The sequence below is a fragment of the Melopsittacus undulatus genome, chromosome 8 (genome assembly GCF_012275295.1).
Source record: "Melopsittacus undulatus isolate bMelUnd1 chromosome 8, bMelUnd1.mat.Z, whole genome shotgun sequence".
In the NCBI taxonomy this organism is placed as follows: domain Eukaryota; kingdom Metazoa; phylum Chordata; class Aves; order Psittaciformes; family Psittaculidae; genus Melopsittacus; species Melopsittacus undulatus.
The window spans coordinates 56,188,597-56,214,931 of record NC_047534.1 but is presented as its reverse complement, the minus strand read 5'-3'; the positions used below and the strand labels follow the sequence as shown (position 1 = coordinate 56,214,931).

Here is a 26,335-nt window from a genome sequence, read left to right as displayed (position 1 = left end):
TCACTCTGCCACATCATAACAGAAAAACCAGCACCACATACCTAACGAGTGACCTTCTGGTAATAAAACCTTGTCCAGCCCTCAGTACATCATTCTAAAAAGGCCAAAGAGACTGTGAATACATCTGTTAAGAGCAAAACTGTACAGAGCCAAAGGACTGTAATCTGCATGTACTTGTACATAAGGTGAATGTCAGCTCTGTGCTAATGGGTGTGATTGTGCTCTCATCTGTTGAGCAATCCAGTCTGTGTCATTTTGGATCCATTCCACTGAATTATTCAGACATTCACTTCAGTAGTACTAAAACTTGTAATTGCAGAGAACATCAGGACAAATCATAGAAGTGAACTTCAAATAGAAGAACAGAGGAGCGTTTATAGCAGTAAAAGGAAAATAATGACAGCAAACAAATGAGCAATGCATGAAAAGGAATCATTATAAAATATGTAACAAAGTCACTGCTTACTGTAAGAGTTTGAAGCAGGTAGCCCCACAAGCCCTCAGGCTGGCAGCATGCACGCAGACAGGCAATTCAAACTAGGACTCCCAGAGAAGCTGTGGTTGAAAAACATCACAGAGCTGAGATGTCCAACCTAAGGAGCCACTGACAAACAGCAAAGCCTTCTGCTGCATCACAGTATCTTCTTAGTTGGGGCCCCTACAGTGTGTCAGAAAATATCCTTGACAAAGAGTATGGTTCCTGCTAGACATGAGCTGGCTGAAGCTGGTTAGGTTGGACTCTAGTAACAGAAATCCAGAGCATGTTGTTGCAGTATGACAGGAAGCCAAGAAGAAACCTTCTGTGGAGGTGTGATGCTCAGACTTCTCTTCCCTTGAAAGGAGCAACACAGACTCAAGATGCCCTCTGCTGTGGTCCCCTAAGTCATAGCATGCCACAGTGAACCTGATGCACAGGGTTTGTGATACCATGGGGATGGCTCAGCACTTCCCAGCAAACAATGTCAGTTTTCTCTCCAGACTTTAGATTTACCTACAGCTAGGCTTATGGGTGATACTTTAGGAGAGCACCTTTTCTTTTGGCTTTTGCTGGCATGTTCTGAGTGTGGTGATGTTTAATGATTTCTGTGGGGTTGGTTCTCCTTATCGATTTCCTTTGCTGTTTCTTTTCCCTGTGTTTTGCTCTGATGCCAGGGAAGAACAACCAATAACCCTGTCATTGTACTCAATAACCTTGATTTTGGGTTATCATTCCTGCAGTGCCCTATCAAGCATCAGAGTAGCCTACTAATTAACACAAATATTCTAAGAAAAATCTACATTAAACGTGTTAATTAAAAACTAACAATTACAGGAGCATACAGCAATCAACATATCAGTATCATAAGGCTCAGCAGTCCCAGACTCAGATGCTTCAGCTCACCCACAGAAGCTGTAATGGGAAGGCCATGTGTTCCTAAAGCCAGGGACTTCACTCAATCCTGGCATTTAGAGTCATAGCTCAGGGAGAAAAGTGGAGGAGGCCTCTCAGGCTGAGCAAGGCAAACGTTGGTTCAGATCTGCCCTCCCTATGGGGTGACTCAGAGGGTTCATCTGCTTAAATGAAGCCCATATTTTGCTGGTCCATCAACAAATAACTCTCAGCAACTCTACTGTGGCAGTGCCTAAACTCAGCCTGCAAGCACAGTTAAAGTACTAATTAATCATTACCAGAGACATCCCAGTGTCATTCAGGTTGACTGGCTCGTGTATGAAATTGAAGGAAAAGAATACACAAAAAAATAAAGGCTCTCAAATACTGGACACAAAATAGGCAGGGCTAATTCCATTGATGTGAGCAGAGACCTGGTTTGATAAATAGATAATATACATGTAAATGTATATTAGAGTTTGAAGTAGAGAGCTGTGACTGTAGTCTGGAATAAAGGGATGCTCATGTGTAAAAGGCTGTTATCAAGTACTACAGTTCTGGCAAGGAAGAAGCCAGGGAAAGCAATGAATTAGACTATATTTTAAGTTCTGCTTTTTTATGGAATGCACAATGAAATTCTCAAATTCAATGGCTCTTGCATTCCAAGGACAGTGTTAACAATTTAACTCCTGATCTTAACATCCAACTTCAATGTCACCATCCAACCTCAGAGGCACATCCAGCTGAGAAACCAAAGCATCTTGCATTATATAGATAGATGTCTCCGGCTGAAGGAATTGCTGATACAGTCCTTTATTGGCAATAATCATCCATTCCTTTAAACATGAGGTCATGCACTGAAAGCCATGTGCCCTACGTACCAATAGTCTAAATCCTTCTCCTCTGTGATGGATTTCAAAGTCACCTGTGCATTATTTCAACCATATCCAACAAGCTTCAATCACACCAGCAAGAAGAGCTATACAGACAGCTGACTGTGTTTGTAACTCCTGAGACATGCCCTGGTCAGGCTGGTTCATTGTTTTGTTTTAAACAGAGAGCAGAAGTCCACAATCTGATAATAAAGTGATTAAATATTTGCCAGAATCAGAGAGTATTCAAACAGGAGTTTTATAAAGCCTTAAATATGAATTTAGCTGAACTTGCTACTGAAGTACAAGACCTATTGTTTAACCTGGTCCAAGGAGCAGAGGAATGGAAGGTGGCAAACGTTACAGCAGCTTCTGAAAAGAGCTTCAGGACCTGTCAACTGGTACCTCTGATCTCCTTACAGGTCTAATAAACTCAATTGCATAGTAAGGAATGGATTTAGTTGATGCATGGGAAAATGGTACACCGTAGCAAAGACTTACCAAAGAAACACAGGGGTAAGGATCACCTGACTGACATAAGATACTTGAATTCCCCAAAGCTTTTGACAGCAAAAGTGAGAAGGGGGAAAGCAAAGAAGAATGTGACATCTGTTCTGGACCTGTGCTAATCAGCACATTCATAAGTATTTTTTAGAGGGTGGAAAGGTGAATATTGAGATGACATTCATTGACAGCACAAAATCATTCAAGTTTTTCAAGACAGCAGCACATTCCATGCTCACTGATTAATCTCAAGATGCTACTGGATTAAGTAATAAAGTGGCAGATGAAACTGAATCCCAAAATGATTCAAATGAGAAGAAAATACCCTTAATTATACAAATCCAGCAAGATACAAATCAAACAAGGAGAGTATCCTTTGTCATTCAGAAGATGGATCTCACAGCCACCACAGATACTTCTTATAAAGCATCAGCTTCATATAATGTCAAGTTTTATTGGGAGGAGGGGAAGCTAAAGAACAAAAAGAGGAAACCTCATTAGGCCTCTATTTAAAACCATGATTTAAGCACATCTTAAATGGATCATGCAAGCCTCATCCCTCTCCTTTGTTTCTGAGAAAAATATACCTGAAATGAGATTTATACAAGGGCAACAAATGAAGAAAGATGAGTAATGGCTTACGTGTCAGGGTGATTAAAGAGACACGGACTCTTCAGCTCTGCAAAGAGCTTAGGGGAGGATGTGTCAGCCTGAAAAGGTTGAAAAGGAACAATTATTTCATAATTCCCACATTATGAGAACCAGAATGGATCATTAAGAGATCTAAAGCAAAGGCAGGAAAGTATTTTGTCACTGCTATAGGATCTATTGGTAGCTGAAACATACAGAAGTTCCAAATCAAAAGACGAGACAAGATTAACAGAGGAGAGATCCATGAATGCCAGACCAGCCACATGAAGTCCTCAGCTCTGGGAGGTCCTAATCCATAGGGCATTGGAGAAGAGTAACAGAGAAACCTCAGCACTTACTCATTGTGTTTTTATCTATTTCCCCTAAGCATCACCTCCTGCCTCATGCCAGAGATGGGACACTGACAAAGCAGACTTGATGATTTTAAAGGTCTTTTCCAGCCTACTTGATTCTGTGATTCTATACATAGGAGATACTGACACCAGCTGAAAGACAAGCAAAGAAATAAAGTTCATTCCAGGGGAAAAAACCAAAACAAACAGTTCAAATACCCAAGTCAGGCTTTGGAAGTTGTTTCTGGAACTTCATTTTCCCATTCACCATTATATATATAGTATTTTGCCCCAGATAAAGAAAAGGAATTGAAATACTTCATCTTCTTGTCCCAAAAATAAATGTCTATCTGCCCAGGAAATGCGAGTGTGCTTGTTGGTGTGAGCCTTTTCAATAGGACAAGCAATAGTTATGAGCAGTTTGAAGGATTCCTAGTGAATACCCACCTGGAGAAAGAGGATATACAAGTTTTGCACTCTCTCTTTTAGGTCACTTACCTAATTCTAAAATTGCAGCCAATTTTTTCTGGGGAATACTTCTGCATAAGCAGAAGTTAAATGCCTCAAAGGCACCTAAATCATTATTTTCTTAGTACTGGAACAGCATTAAACCCAAAGAAGTTAAAATCCTGCTTTCATGACAAAGGGAAATTTGTCTCAGGCCTCAAATTCATTTCAAGCCAATGGATTTCTTTTGCTGGCATGCAGGCTTAACAAAGAGGTTGGCAAATACTGTGGTAGGAGCAGTTCTTTAGCAGTTTGTCCTTTTCAGCAAACTTGATGTCTTTCCCTGTACATCAGACCATCATTTCACCCAGTTCTGACTACTGGTGGCAATGGAATCAGACCATCATTTCACCCAGTTCTGACTACTGGTGGCAATGGAATAACGGCAGAGAAGCCCTGAACTTTGTCTCAGTCCCCTTTCTCCACTTGTCCCAAGAAATTCTAGCAAGACTCCCAGACTGGTTCATAGAGAAAATGACAAGTATTCCTAGGACATCTCTATGGAGATTATATTGGTAATCAATTTATTTTGCATAGCCCCATGGATCACTTATATTGATGATTATGTGTTTTAGCTCCTGTGACAACTTGTCAATAAAAGTAAAAAAAGGCTAAGGACAGCATACTTTTAATTTAAAGCTGATCTCTTTCTTGAAAAGAGATGCCACTTTCCAAGTGCTGAAGAGCCCTAGCTCATGAATATATTCTGTTTACCAAGTGGAATACTGTTCCAGGAATCAAAACTTTCTTGCAACCACAATACATGTATCCAAAGGGGAATAATTTCCTTTTAGAGTTCAGTTAAAGATGGATTTTGGAAAAATAGGAAGTTTGACAAAACTTTAGGTCTTGAGTTACTTGAAAATGCATTATTCAGACTCATCATAGACTGGCATAGTTTTGATCCCCCCATAGTGGAAAGCTAAATACCGTGTACAGGTTGGTTTAGAGATTTGGTTTTTACATGAAAGATTCTGACATTTCATTTCAAAGTTTTCACTCAAAAGATGAACTTTACTTCTTGCAAGGCAAAAGAATGATGGGTAAACAGACTAAATCACCTAAATTATCCTTGCGTTTGAAAAACACACTTGAGTTACTTAGGTTGTTACAAGAATTACTGTTTTCTCCAAAGCATTCAATCCCAATGGACTCTGTTTCCACTCTAAATATTTGCTTCCCTTAAAGAAAACTGCCCAGGTTCTTCTTTTTATATGTTCTACCCTCCCAGTACAATTCTGGATAAGTCCACAAAGCCACCAGCTCACTAATGACTTTTGGTTCCTGATGAAAATACATTTAATCTCCACACTGATGAAGATGAAGATCGCTGACCCCTTTCAGATTCCCAGTCCTTGGCAGAAAATGCCGTGGCTGTTCTATCTTGCATGTTTAATACATAACAAGTACACAAAAATATTAGGTCAATATAATACCTTATTTTAAAAATCCTTTTCTTTTAGTACAGAATATGAATGATGAATGCAGTATTGATTCATTTCTTTACATCCAATAGAGATGCCTTACTCAAAACACAAGACCTGGATAGCTGTCGATATTTAAGAGGAGCTCTCATGGAAGAAAGGCTGTGATGACCTTCAGAGGTCCTTTCTCTCTGACTGTCTACAGGAGTAAGTTAATCAGGAGATGAAGCTCTTGTATCTAAGCCAGGCTTGAGATGGAGCTGTGCAGCTTGAGTGAAAGAAAGGAGTTCTCCCTGTATCCCTGTAAATACACTCAAAGTGGGAATTTGCTAATTGCAGAGCTCTGTAAGCTGGAATTAATATAAACAATATACATAAAATGCAATGCATGCACTTAGTGAAGTTACAAAAGCAGTAAATGCTAGAGATGACATGTTGAATACATTATTAGGACTTGTGCCTACTTTAAATGGGATTTGAAGTAAACCAACTTGTTGCAAGCCATTTTAATTCAGTTTGTGGGTAGCTGCTAGAAAATCCAGATTTTCAACGGTTATGCCCCACCTGGGATGCATAAAGCTCCAGTTTTCAGCTTCTGTTAGTTTAATACAAGGATGGCAAAAATCATGTGGACATTACCTTCATTTACTTTTGGAACAAACAATTTGCTCATCACCATTCTTTGGCTGACTGCCTGAACAGCTGAAAATGTTGCTTCTCCTTGAAGAACAGCACTGAACCAGTCAGATAATAATCCATTCAATCTGAGGTCCTCAAAAATCCCCTAACAGGTCAACATAATGCTCTAATGAGGAACCACCCCGGCTTCCAAAACATTGTTTTATGCTAGTATATGCAGGCAAGTGAAATGGGAATATTTAGTATGGTATCTACTTGAAAAAGGCTGGCTCTATTAAATACCTGTCCATCTTCTTACACTCCAGGGAAGGAAGCATTCCTCTGTAACAAAGATGAAGGGAATATCAATGGGGCTAATCTCTTCAAAGTGCTCAGTGCTCAAAGCAATTGCCTGCAGTAGTACACAGTCCCCACCCTCATTAGCTCAGCAAAGAAAACACAGCCAGAGACAAAATACTAACCTGCAGCTAGGGCAACAAATGCAAAATAAGGGGTTTCTACCTTTTCCACCTGCCTTTTCTTTCCAAAGGACAAAGATTTCAAGCATTTTAAATGATGTGTGTGCTGGAAATGGTCATATGTCTTCAGAGCCCCTTTTCTTTCTAGAATATTTAAATATCGTAGAGTTGAAGAATGACACGACAGAAACACTGTGTGGTACAACTGTTCTGGTCAACAAAGGGGGAAAAATCATTGCCAACTTTTTCCCTTCTGAAAAACTGCAACAGTCAAGAAAAAAGGAGAGTGATAGTTTCATACCTCCATGAAACGAGGAAACAAAATAATCCGTCAATCATCTCGTGTTTCTGTAAGTTCCAGTCTATCCACTGCCTCCAAATTAGGTCAGGAAAACAAATGTTGAGAACAAGAGAAATGAAATACAACAGGACTGAGGGGAGAAGTGAGAACTATGAGACAAGGCACTGCTGTTGAATAATGTGGTCTTCCAGCACATCCTTTTCCCATGCTGACCATAAGAATAATTAAAGGTGGCCAACACATGTTGTAAGCACGACTCAGAGAAAGAGGGCTGACATGGATGTGTTACCCATCTAACTTCCAAGACCAAGAAGCATGATTAGGACCAGAAAATAGGTTATGGGTTGTGTAAACCATCTCAGCCCACACAGGACTCTCTCCAGGGAGCCCACTGATGGATTTGTCAGTTCAAACACTCAGGCTGGGCAGGCTACCTAGGGACAAAACATCAATATTGGTGCACTGTCTAAGAGTACACAGTCGAGGTAACAGCATTTGCTTATTGCAAAGCTCTGCCAAAGCATGAAATTTTAGATAGAAGGACATAGCACAGAAACCTTTCTACTAGTGTGGGAGGTGAACCAGCCCATCACCATTCCCTCTATCCCAGGAACCAGTTGTGAAAATCTTTTGCTTGGATCAAAACAGCTTCATCAGCAAATGGTGGACCTGGAAGTTCATTACATAGAATCACAGAAGGGTTTGGGTTGGAAGGGACCTTAAGGCTCACTCATTTCCAACCCCCTGCCACGGGCAGGGACACCTTCCACTGGAGCAGGTTGCTCCAAGCCCCATCCAACCTGGCCTTGAACACTGCCAGGGATGGGGCAGCCACAGCTTCTCTGAGCACCCTGTGCCAGCGCCTCAGCATCCTTAAAGCCATCCTCAGAGATAAAGCAGGGATGTAAATTCAGACAAACACATACCACAAAGGTGTCTTTCATTCTTCCTGTCATCCTTGTCTGATTGTTGATTGATGGTTCCTTGGTTAGAAAAAGGGACACTCAAGTTTGGAGTGACAAGAAAAAGAGAGAGATGGACAAGATGTGAAGAACCACCATCACTTGCAAACAGCCAGGGTAAAGGAAAATAACTTCAGCATTTAGCCCCATCCCATTCTGGACAGAGGACAGACGGATGGAAGGAAGGAAGGTTGGTTTCTGTGACTGATTACTACTTGGCTTAGTGTCTGCAGTGTCTCCTGCACTGGCCTGGCAGAGGAGGCATGCACGAGAACAGCGATCAGACACAGAGCACTGACACAGCACTTGGAGATGAGCTGAAGCCAAGAAAGTGAAGTCAAATTAAAAGTGCTGATCACCAGATAAAGAATGGAGAACAGAGATGCAGTGGCTGGATTTGTGCTCATCAAGCAAAACCTGTAGGAATTTGGCTCAGTTATATTTCCAAGAAACAGAATATGGGAATCCTTAGTTTGTATAGAAAAGGGTGTGTAAAGATGCAGTGAAAACACAGAGATCTTGCTGTGCTGGACCCATAGCAAAGAGGATGCTCAGGCGCTGGAGCACCTCCCATATGAAGACAGGCCAAGAAAGTTGGGGCTGTTCAGCCTGGAGAAGAGAAGGCTGCGTGGAGACCTCAGAGCAGCTTCCAGTATCTGAAGGGGGCCTATAGGATGCTGGGGAGGGACTCTTCATTAGGGACTGTAGTGACAGGACAAAGGATAATGGGTTCAAACATAAACAGGGGAAGTTTAGATTGGATATAAGGAAGAAGTTCTTTCCTGTGAGGGTGGTGAGGCACTGGAATGGTTTGCACAGGGAAGCTGTGAATGCTCCATCCCTGGTGGTGTTCAAGGCCAGGTTGGACAGAGCCTTGGGTGACATGGTTTAGTGTGAGGTGTCCCTGCCCACGGCAGGGGGGTTGGAACTGGATGATCTTAAGGTCCTTTCCAACCCAACTATTCTATGATTCTATGATTCTATTTCAAACTATCTATATTTCAAGCTCTCTTTGCATATTAGGCATCAATTTGCAGAGTTTACTACAATCATGCATGAGTGCCCATGAATGCATGCACAGACACCCAATTAGCTCATGCATGAGGGCCCAATGATCTTATGCATGAATGCCCCACAAGTTCATGCATGTGTGCCCAATCAGCTTATGCACTGACACCCAATTACACATAAGCCTCCAGTTAATTTACATGCAGCCCTGCCAAATGTTTGGCTTAAGGAGAGACTGGGAAACAGGGAAGAAAAGTGTTTCCTTAAGCACTTGTTTCATTCTTCATGTTTTCTTTCTTCTCAATACCCAGAATCAGTAATCAGAAGTTTGCATTAATCAGAAACAACTTAAATCAAGTAAAAATTGCCCAAATTGAGACTTGCCTGTGACAGCATACACATAGTCAGAACTAAGTAGAGACTTGTTTTGAGCTAGTAGGGGAAAAGCACCCTAAGGAATCAATTGATGTTATCAAGTAATCTGCCTCGGAGATTAAAGAACACAGAGCAATAAAGTGTTGTAATGAAAAAAGCTTTTTAGTCAGAAATGGGGGTCATAGGGAAAAACACACATTAATGTCAGCACATAATTGCACTATATGGACAAAATCAGGTGCTGCTAAAAAGGTTACTGTGGTAAATTCTGCACTGAAGGATTTTTCTCTCAGCAAGCACAAGTTCTACTGTAAAAAAGAGGGAGATATATACAAAAAACAAGCTTCAGAAACTGCAAGAAAAGGTAAGATAATGAGTCAGGATCTTGCCCTTCTCTGGTTCTGTTGATTCCTGGAGACAGACACCGCTGAGATCGGAGAGGTGCAGGTGCAGCCCCTGCTCTCTCTACACCAGCCATCAAGTGCAAAGTCCACTGTACAGCTTCCCAGCAACAGAGAGCTTCTTCCATCCTGGAAATATCCCTCCCCTGCCCTGCCAACATGCAGCTTTATCTGCTCAGTGCCACTTGAGCAACAACAATTAACCAAAATGTGAACAAAAGACAGAAAAACCAGGTTTCCAGCACCTCAATATCAGCTTGTCTTTGTAGCCAGTATGCCAACCAAAACTGAGGAAATAGAAGACAAAAATAAGTGGGCCCCTCAAAGCAAGATCATAACTGTAAATAAATGAGACTGCCATATAATAAATCAATATTATTTATGTTTTCTTTAAGAAATAGAATATATACTCAGCTAGGCACATATGCATTTGAAAATACAATTTCTATTTCTGAATTTTCCCCCTCAATTTACAAGGACTATTCCTGTCAGTTATGTTCTAAGCACAGAAATGGCTACCAGATAAGGAATCTGAAAACTGTAATTCTGGCACTTTATCTGAATACTCAACACCATGAGGAATTCTGACAATCTAAGGTTTCATCTCCATGCCTCCATCCCTCTTGAGGCCTGTGTGAATCTCCCATGGCTTTAATATTAGCAGTAATAGCCCAAATAATGTCAAGTGCCAATATTGACATTGCTTCAGCAAACTCATCCCAGAAAACCCCATCAATAATTCTGTATTCAGTAAATGATGGGTAATATAAACTAATCGTTTTGATCACTATTTAGCTCCAGATCCAACAGCAAACAATTGTCACCCATTGGACTAATGGCTGCCTTAATGGTAATGGTCCTGTGTAACATCATGTGATGTGTAATTAAGCAAATGAAGCTTGCTTTTATATAGCAACACTGAGCAGTTACCCTGACCCCACTGTGGTTGACAGTACCATTTGTTCCACAGTCACTTCCTAAAACACCATGTCTCTTGATCCACCAGAACTGCTGTCCCTGAAATAAACCACTTCTATCACCAGGTAACATTGATCCTGGCATTTCTCAACTTTCACATTAATTTACAACCTCTACATTCTTTTAAGATACTCTCCCTCTAAATAAAACAGGTACATATTGCCCTTTTTGATGTTCAGAGGCATTGTAAGGCTATTTATTCATGCTCTGGCAGAAGAATCACATACCCTTCACACATCTTCAGTGCTGAGGTCAAGATCTGGATGGAGGCAGGTTAAGTGATAACACCTCATTGTATCTCCAGATCTCAAAATATAGCAGTGTATCTTAGAATCATAGAATAGTTAGGGTTGGAAAGGACCATAAGATCATCTAGTTCCAACCCCCTGCCATAGGCAGGGACACCTCACACTATTCCAAACATCGTTTGTTTTCCCTTGGCCTTATTGTAACTGCTATTGATTTTGCACCTTTCCTGTTGTAGTGGGGCTGGTTTGGTTTGTTATGATAACAAATAAATCTGTTGTAGCATACAGACTAGAGCCCTCTACAGCTTCTCTCTTACATACGCAACACTGTGTTGTGACCAGTTGTACTGTTTTCTAAACAGCAAGTGGAAACACAAAAGGTGATGACAAGAAGGTGTTTAAGGGAACACTACACAGGATATAGGCATGTGGAAATGTTGGTTAACTTGCATATGAAAAAAAGAAGTGATTTGTAGTTTAAAAATCAGATGCATTGGGGTCTGTCTTGCACAGTGATGATGGTTGGTCCCATCTCTGAGGCCATTCACAGCACACAGAATTCATGTTCCTTTGTATTTCTGATATAATATTGAATAACATTCAATAATACTTATTAATATTTCTGTATAATATTGAAGATCACTACCACATTGGACTGAGCCCTGACCAGCTCCACCCCCAGCTCTCATGGCAAGACAAAGACTGGGGGAAAGAAGAAAATCCACATCAAGTGCAATGGTAATTGATCATGTAATTATTTCTCCTCATTCCCAAGTATGCCATATCAGACGTCCATCTGTAAGCTGACCTGAAGAAAGCTAAGGGAGAGCCTGGCTAAAGATTTATACACAACTTCCTTCATTAACTTATTTGGGATCTGAGTGTGGCTCTGATAAAACTTTATAGTCAAGCATTCATGTCACAAATAGCATTGAGATCACCAGTTAGCAAGGACCAGCCCCAGTAATGCCTTCAGAAGAATCACAGTAACTTACAAACTCACTCTTGATAAGCAACTCCCATCCAGTGCATGTCAAACCAACAAAAGATAGTGCCACTTCAAAACAAAAGGTGAGATGTGGTTGTCTACATTACATTTGCAATGCTAATTACCTGAAAACAATACAAGGGAAAACCAAACTAAAATCTCCCATTAGCTGGGAACTTACTATCTCTGACCTCATCTTGTTTGCTGATACTGCCAAACTTGTCATAAACCCCTTCATTATTAGCTATAATTTAAACAAATATGGGGCAGAAGTAAAAGAACTGCTCCACCATGGCTCTCTAATCTGGTAATAAAGTCTACCTGTAAGATGATGAACAGCTTCTTTCCAGTCTATGACTATGAATGCCATCAAGTTTTTACACTAACTGGTATAACATCACCATGAGAGCCTGAGGGATACAGCTGGAAATTAAGTCACACTTTGCTAAGGTCAGAAAAATCCATCCAAGCTCCTCCACAGAGGTCCCAAATGAGACAGATGTCCCATGCCCAACAGTCTGTTATTTAAACATAGGATATATTCTCCCATCCCTATTTATATTTGGAATATTCTGTCTGGTTGGCATATTTCAATGTGGTTATCACTTTTAGTTAACTCCACTCAAATGACTGAGTAGTTTAGATTGACCAAATTCATGAATTCCTGTTTAGACAAACGAAGCAGAAACCTGCTGGATTATCCATCTAGCTCTCTGCTGTTGCAGGCAAGCACATCATTCAGACTTTCTCACTGATGTATCAAGGGCTCTTTTAGGATTACTCAGACCATTTTGGTTTAGCAAAGAAAAATAAGCTATGATGACATGGTGTCTGCATGAGTTGAACACCCACAAATCCAGGTCCCAGAGATATTCACATCAGACTGGCTCCCACACTGCATTGCAAACAGCACCCAAAGCAGCGGCACCCAAGCAAAGACAGCTTTGCTATGGAATACCACATCATTCCTTCCGGATGTGGGGCAGAAAATCCATTCTGTCCAGCCACTCATTAAGTAAATTAAATACTGCTCCATAACAAATAGATATTAGCATGCTTGTATTTGTACAAGGTATCTATTTAGAATAGATAGTGCCTGTTCATTTGGTAAGTGGATGGTGCCCTCCATCCCTGGCAGGGTGCTGTAGGCACTAGCAACAGCAGGAATTGCAATAGTCTCTTCTAGCTAGATCGTTTTCTATTGTTAGTTAGGGGTGATTGCATCCAGTTGCATTAAGCCTCATGGAATCACAGAATGGTTAGGGTTGGAAGGGACCTGAAATTCTGATCATCCATCCTAATTTAGTATCTCTGTTGTGTGGTTATTCCTGCAGAGAAAATTTTGAACTTTATCCAAATGATGAGAAAATTTGCCCATTTAGATCACCTGAAGCTGATAACCTTTCTACTGGAGAGTTCCCATTTGGCTAGAGATCTTGCTACAGCATTTGTCAGGGATGTGATTCCTTTGCAAATGGTCCAATGTTATACTCCAGAAACAAAAATGCAAAACTTCTTCAAATCCTCCTGAACAAAAAATGAGCTCTTACTCCAAATTACACACAGAAAAAGAATAGTGGTTAAATTTGTCAAAAATGGACAGTGTCAATGCAATTCTTCCCCTTGGAAATGAAAGTATCTTATTTAATGGTACAGTGGAAAGATCTGCAAAATCACTAGAGAAGTAATACAGAATTTGATAGCAAAGTTTTCTGCCAAGTGATTTAATATATTGGTATTATGCATTTCACAGTACGTGGGTCAGTATTGTCTAATTATTCCTGAATTATATCTCATATTCTATTGAAGCATTACATTTTATCCACATAACATATAATGCAAACCTATATGTATTTTTCAATATACCTATATATATTACATTATATATTACTATATTATATCACATCGTATTGTACTACCTTTGAGTAAGAACAATTTCCTAAGCAAGGATCTAACTCTGTGCTGCAACATGAATGTTTGTCCATGCTTTGGAACTGCGGATTAATATTGGTTTTAAACCAAAATATATGGTTTACAACAGTCCCTTTTCAAATGAAAATGCATGTTCACTCACAATATTGCTGACATGGTAAAACAGGCTAGATGATGAAAAAGAACTGGTTAATTCAATTCTCCGCGCATAGTAAGCAGTCCTGTCAACACAGTGAAGTTCTGAGGCAATTATAAGAGGATTTCGGAAGATTGGTTATGAAATGCAACCACAGAATTTGCAAGTAAAAGAACAAACAGCAATGGAGAATAAGCATCACTAGAATGCAGGTAATGTGGGTATGTTTTTTAACTCCAGTGATTAATTCTGCATTTTATGAAGTACTTCTGTAATTAATTGCACTTTTTGTTACTGCACATTTTTCATTTCACATGGATCATTAGTCCAATTTGCCACAGAAAACAAAGGTATTGACCACTGGCATAATCAGGCAGCTATTGCTGAAAATGAGCACATCTATGCTGGTTCACACAAACTATCTGGTTTCAGAACCAGACAGGTTTCAAAAGAAACCACATCTGAGGACAAGAAAACAGAGTCCTACCGGTGTGATCAAAGACGGCCTGGTTGGCTGGATGTGGGCCTGCATCTACAGATAAAACAGGGACTGACTTCCGAATGTCCCAGAGCTTCATCATACCGGAGGAGTCGCAGGAAGCAATCAAATCACCCTGTCAATGATGGGAACAAAATAAAGGCATCACTTTTGTACTCCTGCAAAGAAGAAAGGGTATCACACAATGTTATTGTATGTGAGGTTGTCATAGCCACTTAATAACTATGGGGACTTGAATTGCAACAATACAGTATGACTTTTACAGAGAACAGTTCAGGAGAAACTGCAAGAAATAAAGAGAAAAGAGGTTATTCTGAATTCTGATACCAGTGTCCCCTAAGAGCATGGCTTGTGATTACACATTTTTTTCTCACAGAGACACAGGAATTGCCCTTTAGCCCTGTTTCTTAGCTTATCTACTCATGCTTTCAGTGTGAAACATAACATTAGAGAATAACAGACACTCCTTCATCATTCATTAACAGCCATGCTAAGGACAATCTCACTCATTTCAGTGAGTCAGAAACATGCAGGGACTACCTATGCAAGGAAGCATGTCCCCTATGCCTCTCTTCAATATTCACTTAAAAACCTCAACAACTAAAACAGTGGCAGAAGTATTTTGAATATGTAGCATATAAACAAAAGGAAAAACCCAACAGGGCAGGGTAAAGATTGCCCAAATTTTACTTTGTTTAGCCAATTCCTGCCACTGTAACAGAAAGAAACCCCTAGCTACCCATGCAGAAACATTTGCTTTTCATTTTAACCTCCTAAATAAAGATTTAAAATCCCCAAACCAGCTCAGCTGGTTTGCACCCAGAGTTATCAAAGTCAATATATTTTCCAATTTATGCAAGAGTGTAAGATTAGATTAAGATACATTGTTTTGGAGAAGCACAATGGCATGGAATAGGTAAAACACAGGTCAGATGCTGCACCCATGATGGTTTTATATTTAGTTAATTTTTGTGTCTTTCACATAAATAATACCTGCAAGAAAATATGTGGATTTATCTAGCAAACAGAGGAATTAAGATCTGAAAATATCCATTGACTTCTCAAGTAGAAAGTAATGGCCTGTGAAACGCTATCATGGTATAAATATAATGAAATCTTCAGGTTCATTTGGAGGAGATCTGAGATGTCAAAACTCCATTCTAGCTTGTTACAGGGAGTAATACAGAGTAATACCGAGAATCAAAGTAATCATTGCTTGGAGAATTTAGCCAGCAATGTGCAAGCTCTCAGCACCTGCTGCTCTGCAGAAAAGCTCAGTAACCATAACTACATCCCCCCATAGCATTGTGATGCTGAGCACTGAGGAAAGGCTATTTGTTTAACTGCCTCACCAACTGTACCCACCTAATTCTTTTTAATGTCATTTGGCTCCTTTCATAAAGTTTAGCCTATACAAATAAGGTTAAGCATGCTGGTTGGGAAACAAAGGACAAAACCCCCTGAATACAATAGCTACATTTTATATTGTTGTATGGCTTAAACTCCATCTCAATAAAGCAAATTTTGAATGGGGGAAAAAAACCCAACAAATAACCAAAACCAAAGCATCATCCTGGATATAAGACTGGAAAGGCATCAAATCCAGTCTCCTACTCTTACAATCAGTGCTTTCCTACATGTGCCACAATAAAAGTACTGAATCCCAGATTAGTTGGAGATCCTCTGTCCAGCTCCACTGCTGATGAAGAACCTGTCTTTCCTTGCATTTATAAACTTTTCAGCCCATAAGCATAAAACAGAAGTTTAAAAGTACTTGTTCATATGCATACTATATCCTTTAGGTTAAATACAAGGGGTGTTTTTTGCAGGAATACTGCTCCCTTCTTCCCTGTCCATGATGCATTCCAATTACAATATTACTCATATTGGACCCTATTTTCCAGGCTAAACAGCTGAAGCTCTTCCTTCTCCTCTCTGCACCCTTTTCAGACAGCATGGAATCTGGATTAACTATGAAGGTACCCAGCCCTGATTTTTATAAAGCAACTCTTGCAAAACTGATGACCAGTTTTGGAAGCCCTGACTTTCAGAGAGCTTAAAGATGCTTATCTCAGCTAAGCAGAGGTTTTGGTGAGGCTGGCACACAGCAGCAACTACAGAAGAGGAGGATGGGACACAAGATTAAATGTGACATCTCCTTTCTATCATTACGTATCACACCAGTAAAGGGAAGAAGAATTGAGTATGTGCATGTAGAAAGATACCTCCATTCCTCACTCAGCTTCTGGACCAGCTCCCCACACCTCACCATCCTCGCTCCACACCTCACTTTCTTCTGCAAAGATTATGTCTATCACTATTAACATTACACTTAGGAAAAATCACTAGTATCCCTTATACCTGTTATTTAATAACTTTTAATATGACTTTGAAATATTCTTGCATTTTACTTCCATTCTTTTTTCTATCCACAGAGGCATTTTAGTAAAATATACCTTTTATTTGGGGGTGGTGGTGGTGGTTTGGTTTTGTTTTAGAATACACCTGTCTTCAAGCTTGTTTTGTATGTGTCCGATATGCTTCAACTTAATAAATGCTCCTTAATTACAGCTTTGGTAACTAAGCAATTTTGAACTAGATCAATGGACAGCCCATCTGGATAAGACTGTGTATAACCCACTCAGTGTAGTTACAGAAGACACTCTAGTGTGTGCTCTGTGACTCTTCCTTATGTCATCAACAGTCATGCCCATGGATTTTCAGTGTGACATTTCTCTCTTAAATAACAGCAAGGTCTGGCTAATAGATCATAGTAGCATCAAGAATGCTTCACTGAAATAGATATTATGCAAATATTGATCAGAGACAGTCCCTGATGCAAAGTACAACTGTAGAGCTGTCTTTGACCTTCCCACTGGTCCTGACTGAGGGATCGTTACTAGCTGCATAATTATGAGGAAAACAACCTGATCCACTTCTATTACAGGTTCTTCCTTCCATTAATTCATTTTGCTGCCATAAAAGAAGATACATACCCCACCCCTTTCAATCTTGCCATCCTATTCTCTGCCATATTTTCCCCCTTTCTACTAGGGTTCCCTAAGAATCACAAGGGGTAAACAAATCTTCCCTTCCCAGGAATGTACATGATCAAATTGTTCATATGTACCAGACACACTGAACCACTCTACCCTGTTACTTAAGCTCTCTTTCACAAGGTGATTTGTGCACAAAATCACAAAGGATAAGCCCCACCACCAACCCCTGATCCTTGCAGATGCCATTTGAACAGAAGCAGTGGTGGAGAAACCTGGTCTGGGAGCACCATCCCACAGTGCTAGGTGCTGTGGAAACAAGCAAGAGAAGATGGTCCAGCTCTAAAGGGATGACCATCTTCTTAGCAGCAGGATTAACCAGTTCTTGCTGTCAATAGTCTGCAGACTTTCTACAAGTATCTTCCAGGCATAAACATATTGCACATAGAATGCAACACCCAGTAGCATATTTTGTCAGATTCTCAAGGAGTCAGCAGACTTCATGTGCAGACAGAAACAAGAAACCATAGGGTTCTGATGGTAACACATCAACACCTGCAAACAGGTATTCTATCAGCCTCAGCATACTCAGTTCACAGACATATTATTAAATGCATTAATTATTCCTGATACCTAGGCAGCTGCTAAGCTAGAAACACTCCAAAAGGACTGTTGATTAGCCAGCTCTTATGTATCACCACTTCTTCTTTTGATGTCATCTCTATCATGTGCCTGTTCTAAATCAAGTAAACTGGAGACATGGGGTAAAAGGAAGAAATAAACCAGGAATGTAATCAAGCTTAAGGATAATTTGAAGCTATGTGCTATTCAAAGAAAAAGAAAGGGGTAAGTCATATGTTAAATGAACTCATCTGCATCTGGCCATAGGCCATTTTAAAATCTATAAAGTGGAATCACTTTGAATACTCCTATGAGCTTTTGGCTTTTTCATTCTTTTTACAGTTACTATTTTAGTTATTCCTGGAATAACTAAATATTCCTCTGGCATAACAAATCACTGATGAGCTTAGTACCAGTCTTACCAGTCTTGTTACCAGTCTCTGAACAAAGTAAGAGGAATTTGTTATGTGTACACAAGGTGCAGTTGAAACTCCTTGCCATTAAGCCCCAGTAGACAAAGCAGCCACATGAGGAATAGCTTCAGCTACCTCAAACTGAGACAGACTTGAATAATCTGCATTTCTAAGATGCTCCCTGTGGGACATGTCCTAAGTCACTTAAATTTACCACCATTTTATAGGTGTTTAAGTGAACATTTTTAAGAGAAGAAATCACTACCTCCCTCATTACAGCATGAAGCACATCAGAAACCTGATGAGAGTTACCACCTCAGGTTACCTGTAATGCAAAACCTAACTACACTCAGAAAACATAACAGGGGACACGCATGCATGGCAGAGTCCTACCCCTGTGCCACTCCATCCCATGGGGTGGAACTGGGCTTTCTGAGCAGCAGTGAGTGAAGGCAGAAGAATCTCAAGAGAATCCAGACAGGGGCGAGTGACTTTGCTGTAGTCATTACAAGGAAAAAGACTTTAATGTCCAATTAAGCCAAATGAATTATGTAAAATATGATAAAGATGGAGGGGAAAAATGCAGATGTAGTCCATTATTAGACTGATGATTAATCAATCACCACCCATTTTGGAAATATCAGATTGAAATCATCCCAGTTTCAAATTAAAATAGCATCTTCTTAGCAAGACATGGAATTACTTAGCCCAGCAAAAATACAGAGCTGCACTGATTACAACTTTGAAAGGGTAGTGGTCTATTTTTAATAACTATTTTCATCAAGAGTGGGCAAAAAAGGGTGATTAAGGGTGACTGAGAGGCAGCACCAGTGCCTTCCCATATGCTTTCTTACTAGCTTTTTCCTTTCTTAGTTTTGACTTCTGCATCGCGATCTAAGTGACAAAGGACCACTCCTGTCTCAAAGCAACTGAACACACAGAACTCAAGCAACTGAGTGGGCCTCCCTCCCTGTGACATTTGTTACAGGCAATACAATATTTATTACTAAAAAACATTATGGATTCAGAACTACAAGAATCTGTTCCAAGCTCTGTCTTAATGCCATTTACAAAGCAATATCAGTACCTACTCCAGTAGCCCAAAGGAGACGCCTCAGGATAACGGATGTTTTATGCCTGAGGGAAGCAGGGATCATTCTTGTCCCAGCTCCAATTCTTTTGCTGCCAGTTCTTCCTTCAGGCACCCCAGCAGCTGAGGTTCATAATGAATGTGGTAAGTCAAAACATGCTTTACAAACATAATAGGGGAATTCTATGTCAATGCTTTCCCCTTTCACGTGATGCTGCAGTCCAGGACACAGACATACAGATCACTTACTGTAATGAAGGTGAGAGGATGTTAGCACATCACAAGTGCTGTGAAAATGTTGTTCAAATAAACCACTCGAAATTATGGTTCAAGATTAAATACTTTGACATTACTGCTGGTATACACTGGGACCTGACCAGCTTCAGACACTGCAGCTCAAGGCAGCAAGTCCTGGTGGAAAACACAAAGGGAGAGAAGCACATGGCTGATGGGTGAGTCCTATTAGTGCAAACAACCACAGTCCTCAGGAGGGGTTTCAAGCAGAAGGGATATTTACTACAGAAAGTAGAGGCACAGAGATGCCTCTTTAAAGTGAACAGTGACTAGAAGTCTACTGCTATTAGAAAGTGGAGGGGAAAAAAAGGTATCAGGAAGTGGCAAAAGCATGTGGATGAGAAGTCTGTGCTGATAAATGGACAAATATGTGCGCTGTCACATAAAGATACCAAGGTAGCTCTATTTTACCTCTTACCATCATTTTGTCACTGATGATTTTGATCAAGATGAAGAGTATCCTAAAATTATATTATTTCTAGGTGATTAATTTTATCCTTTCAGAGCACAGTGAGGCTCACAAAGAACACCCCTTGCATCCACCAGAGGAGGAGCTCCATTAGAAGTAATCAGTGGAAACGGCAGAACTTTGTTGCATCAAAATCTCCAGTGCTACTGCCTTTCAGAAAGCACCATGTCTTATGGGTCTCTCATCTGTTTACATGCACTTTGCATGCTTTCCTCTTGCTGTGGGAAACAGGGAATCTCTCTTCCCTTTGCCACACGGAGTAGCAGCAGTGCCTGGGGGTGTCTGAGGACAACAACACCTGCTAGGCTTGCAGAAACCCTTTGCATGAATTTACATAGGAAATGCAATATCACTATACTCCCTGCAGTTACTGCTGGCTGTAGTTGACACCACACTTGAAACAGTACTGCAATGGAAGCAGTATCTTTTGCAGGGAGGTTTAAAACAATCAATGTTGTTTTTCCTTTCTAACCATCAAAGAAGTGCCTTGGAATTCTAGGAGCTGTGCAGTGAGAGGAGATGAATGATAATTGCCATTTCTGGCTTTCCTCCCTCTTCTGAGAGCCACCACGACTACAGTGAAGTCAGGTGCCATCATGACCTGATTAGACACTCCTGAGAGCAGTAAGCATAACAAATTCCTAAGGTACACCATGTTCATGTACAGGGATTTCATTGTCATTCAGCTCCTTAAAGTCTAAATAAGTCCATTTTTTTAAATCTGGGTACTACCCACTGCAATAATACTAAAATATAGATGTAATACATACTTTCATAAATTCATAAATTAGTATAGTGGCAATAGATCTATTGCTGAAATGGGAAATAGCCCATTTAAAAATGCACAACATCTAAGTAACTGAAAGGAAATAAGTGTCAGTAAACTCCATGTGCTTTTTTAAGCAGGAACTGCCAAAGGAACATGTAAAATGAAAAAGGCCAACTTAATATTTAGCTCTTTATCTTGTCTCTGGGCATTTTTAAAGGGAAATTAAATGCATAAAGAAGAAATATCAACAATATATAAAATACATTCACAGAAGCTTGCCCAATTCTGAACTCTGGTAAGTGCATGAATATTTCTTCTAATTTCAAAGTATTTCAGGCAAAAGAATGCTCAGTTCAACAAATACTATCCCATTATTTCCCACAGGAGAGAGTCCTCCACTAACCTCCCCAACATGAGTCCTTCCCACAGGCTGCAGTTCATGACCTGCTCCAGTGTGAGTATATCCCATGGGGTGCAGTCCTTTGGGAACAGACTGCTCCAGTGTGGGTCCCCCATGGGGTCACAGCTCCTGATAGCAAACCTGCTGCTGCACAGGCTCCTCTCCATGGGGCCACAGGTCCTGCCAGGAGCCTGCTCCAGCGCGGGCTGCCCATGGGGTCACAGCCTCCTTCAGGCATCCCTCTGCTCTGGTGTGGGGTCCTCTATGGGCTGTGGGTGGGTATCTGCCCCTCCATGGGTTGTGGGTGGGTAGCTGCTCCACTGTGGGCTCCACAGGCTGTGGGGCAGAGCCTGCCCTCACCATGGTCTGCACCTCAGGCTGCAGGGCAATCTCTGCAGAGCTGTTCCTCACATCCTCACTCCTCTCTCTGGCTGCAACTGCTCCTGCCCTGGAACTCTTTCTCTTTCTTAAATACATTACCCCAGAGGTGCTACCTTAACTTCTCAAACCTAAATTCAGTTTAAGCCCTTTTGAAAAGCCAACTTTGTACAAACAGGCTTTTTGTTGGAAGCACTGTTACCCGTCTGCTTGTAGCCGATGCAAAACCCCAGCATATGTGATCAGGTAACCCAAATAAAGGAATGTGAGAGCCCCATCTACACGTGAACATAGCAAACTGGGAGTGCTGGGTGAGCTGGGGGGAGCACATTCAGTGTGAGCAGACATATCTGGACCCCTGGCCTCAGAACTTAACACTGAGCACCTGCAGTGACTCCCATTCATGTGAGTGCTAACAGCAGCAGTGTGGATAAAGTCTCATGAGAGAGTTCCAGGATAGGGATGGTAAGCTGCTTCCCAATGTCTTTTCCAACATGATTTCCTGGGAAATATCACTTAGAGAGTCAGGTTTGACTGTTCTGCAGGAGGGAAATAGAATTCAAGAGAACCTAAAAGGATCTTTGCATTCTGATTTTGATAGGTTTGCAAAGGGACATGTTTTAAACACAGCTGTTAAAACACAGAATTATGCTGTTGCCTGGACTCACAGTGTCCATCTGCCACACAAAAGTCAGGCGTGCTGGGCCAGGAGAGGCATTGCAAAAAACCCTTATTCCTTAGGATACACAAATTAATTCTTCTCCTCCAAGAAAGAAGGGCAAAGTTTTGCACAGTGCTTGCAGTTTTGCATACTAAACAGTGCCTGCTTCATGTAGGGTATACGCAGAGGGTCACATTCACTGCAGAACACAGAACGCAGCAAACCAAATCTCATTAAAGGAGATAATCTCTTTTTCTTATAGTTCTGGGCAAGTGGACATAATATGTTTGTAATTGTAAATATAAAGTCTGAAAACACATAAGAAAATGCTGTACAGTCAGGTAATTCTTGGTTTCAGCTGAGGATCTTTCTAAGGGCCAATCTGACCTAAAACATACAGTGTTTTTAAAGTTACCCAAAACCAAGTTATGTCAAAGCTAGTTAAAAATGATGCCACATTTTTTCCTCTTGGGATTTACAGAAATGTCTAAAATACAGATGCCTATTCATTACCCCAGACTTGTGTTATGCAGAATTTACACAAAGCTTCATCACATGCAAATATTTAAACAAAAGCAAGAAACTGGTTAAAAGCTTCAATTAGAAAAGTTAAATATTTCATTTACTGCTGGTTCAGAACAAATGACTGAGATAGTATGATGGCAGACACCTGCCTTGCTCCTAACCCATATTCTTCATCTACAACATCTCCATGAGCTCCTCTTCTGGAGCACAGAAGTCTCACTGACCATGACTAGAGGCTTTCAGCCATAATGGTACATGTAGTTTGCCCCCAGGAAGAGAAGCTGTCCCTCTGTTATCTCACTTCTATAGAGTCCATGTGCTAGTAGCTACCACATTAACCTGAGGTATGTCTTCCACTCACAGCACCAAGACCATGTAGAACTACTGTTACAGTAAGGCTTTTTGCCTTCCATTTCCTGATGGGTTTGAATTGCTTTCCTAGACCCTAGCATCAGGAAGAAGAACAAAAGAAGGTCTTCTCAAACCTATACTTCTCCATAGTGGTCTGGGTGAATGACTGCAAAAGAACTGCATTTTGCCCAATTTAGAAGTGCAGAAGTAAGTTCTAGCAGCAGTTGGTGCATTAAACACTGACACTTAAGGATTCTCGGTCACATCATCTAAAATGGTGAAAGAAAAAAGGTTTTTTCTCTGTCACTGACTTGTTGAGTCAAAACCTATTACTAAGTTTTTCTTTGCAAATGATCTCTGATAAGAAACTAGAAACGGTGATGAGAAACTGTGTGACACAAACTGGGTCTGACATTTAAAAACCAGGCTTGGGTTTCAATCCCAGCCCTTGTTAAAAGCCTGTCTCTTTTCTCAAAGACACAGGGATACACCACCCTGGGAGAGCCACCCCTGCTCAAATCAGTGCATCACATATCTCCTTGGCCTTTTGAACATGGTCAGACAAGTCCATACATACTGGAGCTTCCTCAGAAAGAGCTGGAGGAATTCTTTTACTTCTAGGATACCTGCTAGACATATTCTTACCTGTTTATCCAGCCTTCTATATCAGAACTCTGATGTCAGAGGCAGATAGCAAGAATATTTACGCTGATTAAAATTAAGATAGATCTACCCAGCATTTCCAGAATGGTTTCAGAACAACTTATCTGGTCTACACACAATGTGTAAAACAAGCACATTCATGCTAACTGTTGGAGCCTGTGAATAACAATAGCAGCAGAGATAGTGGGAAGTGATTAAACAGTGTGATTAAACAGTGTGCTTGGCCAAGGGAAGAGAGCATTCCAGCAAAATTACTTCCAAAAATAGGGAATAACATGAAAATTTCAGAGACTGGATGTGGAAGTGGCTTCTAATACAGTTTTCTGAGTTTTACTATTACTAGAAAGAGCTTTTTGCCAACAAGTGAAATGAGGGTATTGTGATGCAGATTTTGTTCTTTACCATGACACAGAGACAGAACAGATTTACTTTGTTACTTCTAACAACATCTGATAGCTTGAAAATAGGTAACTAATGATACTAAAATCTGTACTTAAAATGTAATTCAGTTCTGTAATTATATTTCTTATGCATGGAGACAGAAATAAACTAGAGGAAGAACCTATTAGTCCTTTTGCATGTATAATTGAACACGTTTGATATGACTAGGTAACCTCTGCAAGTAACTGGCTTTGAGTTTATGCAAGTGAACACTTGGAATACATAAATAACAATAGGAGCAGATAGGGTTTTGATTTTGTATTCTGTTCTTTTCTTGTTTGTGTCTGTTAGATGCAGTCAGACGTCCTGGCTTTTTTTTGGCCATCCATAGGAACATCCGAAAGATCTGACTCCTGCATCATTTTGGGCTCAGTAATGAATAAGAACTGACATCAAATATCAATATTATTGGCCCAGCTAAATGGTAGCTGGCATCCAACTGGACTGCTGAAGAGGTAAACAACATTGAAACTTTGTTTTTGTTTAAAAACTGTCTGACATTATTTGTCCTTCAGTGAATCAATGGAAGAATGACCAAAATGCTGTTTACATTTCGGCTTGGGGGGGGTAAAATAGGGCAGTTCCTCTATCAAGCATATTCTTTATAGTCTTTAAGGTTTTCCTCATATAAACCCTATTCCCAAACTACTTTTTTCTTGTAGGGAAACTTGGTAACTTCTGTAATGATTTCTTAACCTGCAGATATCATGCAAGATACAGACAAAGGTGAATGACAATCATACCCTTATTTGAACACAGACACATATATACACACACACATAAGGGAGGAAATTTTGTTCTAATTTAAATTCATAATGATTCAACCAAGCAGCAGTCTTTATGCTTCGTTATATATTCAACCAGCAGTCTTTACACTTCGTTAGCACAGGTGATTTGCCAAGCTGATAAAATGCTGTGCAAAGTATGCACAAACCTTACTTCAAATGCTATTTAGGCCATACTTGGATTTTTTATTACCTGCCAACATCCAAGAACAGATCACCATTCCTTGTATGAATTGTACTGTGTGCTATGGCTTTGTTTTCTCCTAGTTGTTGACTAAAACCATGTACTGATGTAAAAATGTTAGTGGTTTGATTTTTCATGTTTGCATGAATTATTCCAGATGCATAATATCATCCCCAGAATTACCCACATAACAGAACGAGAGGGCCAGGGCTGACTTGGACATCCCTGCCTTGATGTCCAGGAAGTTTGGTAGCATTGGGGCTCCCTCCACCACCTTTTGCCCACTATGAGCCTACATTTGTGCAGTCATATGGAATCCACCAATTAAAGAGGGTCACCTCAAATTCCAGTATCATTCAGGAACAGCAGAAACTGCCTCTTAGGTGAAGTCTCACTTGGTTTTCCCTAGATTTGGTATCTTTGCTTTCCGCAGGTGAGTTCACATGTATCTTTTACTGCCCACAGAGCATCTGAAGAGAACTGGAGCACGCGCAGTGGCCTCTAAAAAACCACCCTTATAAGCACACACACGTTTCAATTCAAAGGCTTAGCCCTCAGTGGAAAAGAAACGTCTGAAACATTTGTCTCTGCAAAGCTAGTTGTGTTATGGGGCATGGGAGTGAAAAGGACAGTATCATTAACTTTTAGGAGGAAAAATGCACTTAGGTGCATTTTCAGTTCAAAAGCAGCTGTACTGATTTTGCTGAAATG

At 40.4% G+C, this 26,335-nt stretch overlaps 1 protein-coding gene across 1 annotated transcript in view; it reads right to left on the bottom strand.

Moving 5' to 3' along the window:
• SPAG16 (sperm associated antigen 16) overlaps positions 1–26,335 on the bottom strand; it is a 387,730-nt gene that overhangs the window by 89,179 nt on the left and 272,216 nt on the right. Inside the window, exon 16 of the mRNA XM_034065775.1 lies at positions 14,573–14,699. Coding sequence (XP_033921666.1) covers positions 14,573–14,699 — 127 coding nt within the window. The remainder of the gene's footprint in view (positions 1–14,572; positions 14,700–26,335) is intronic.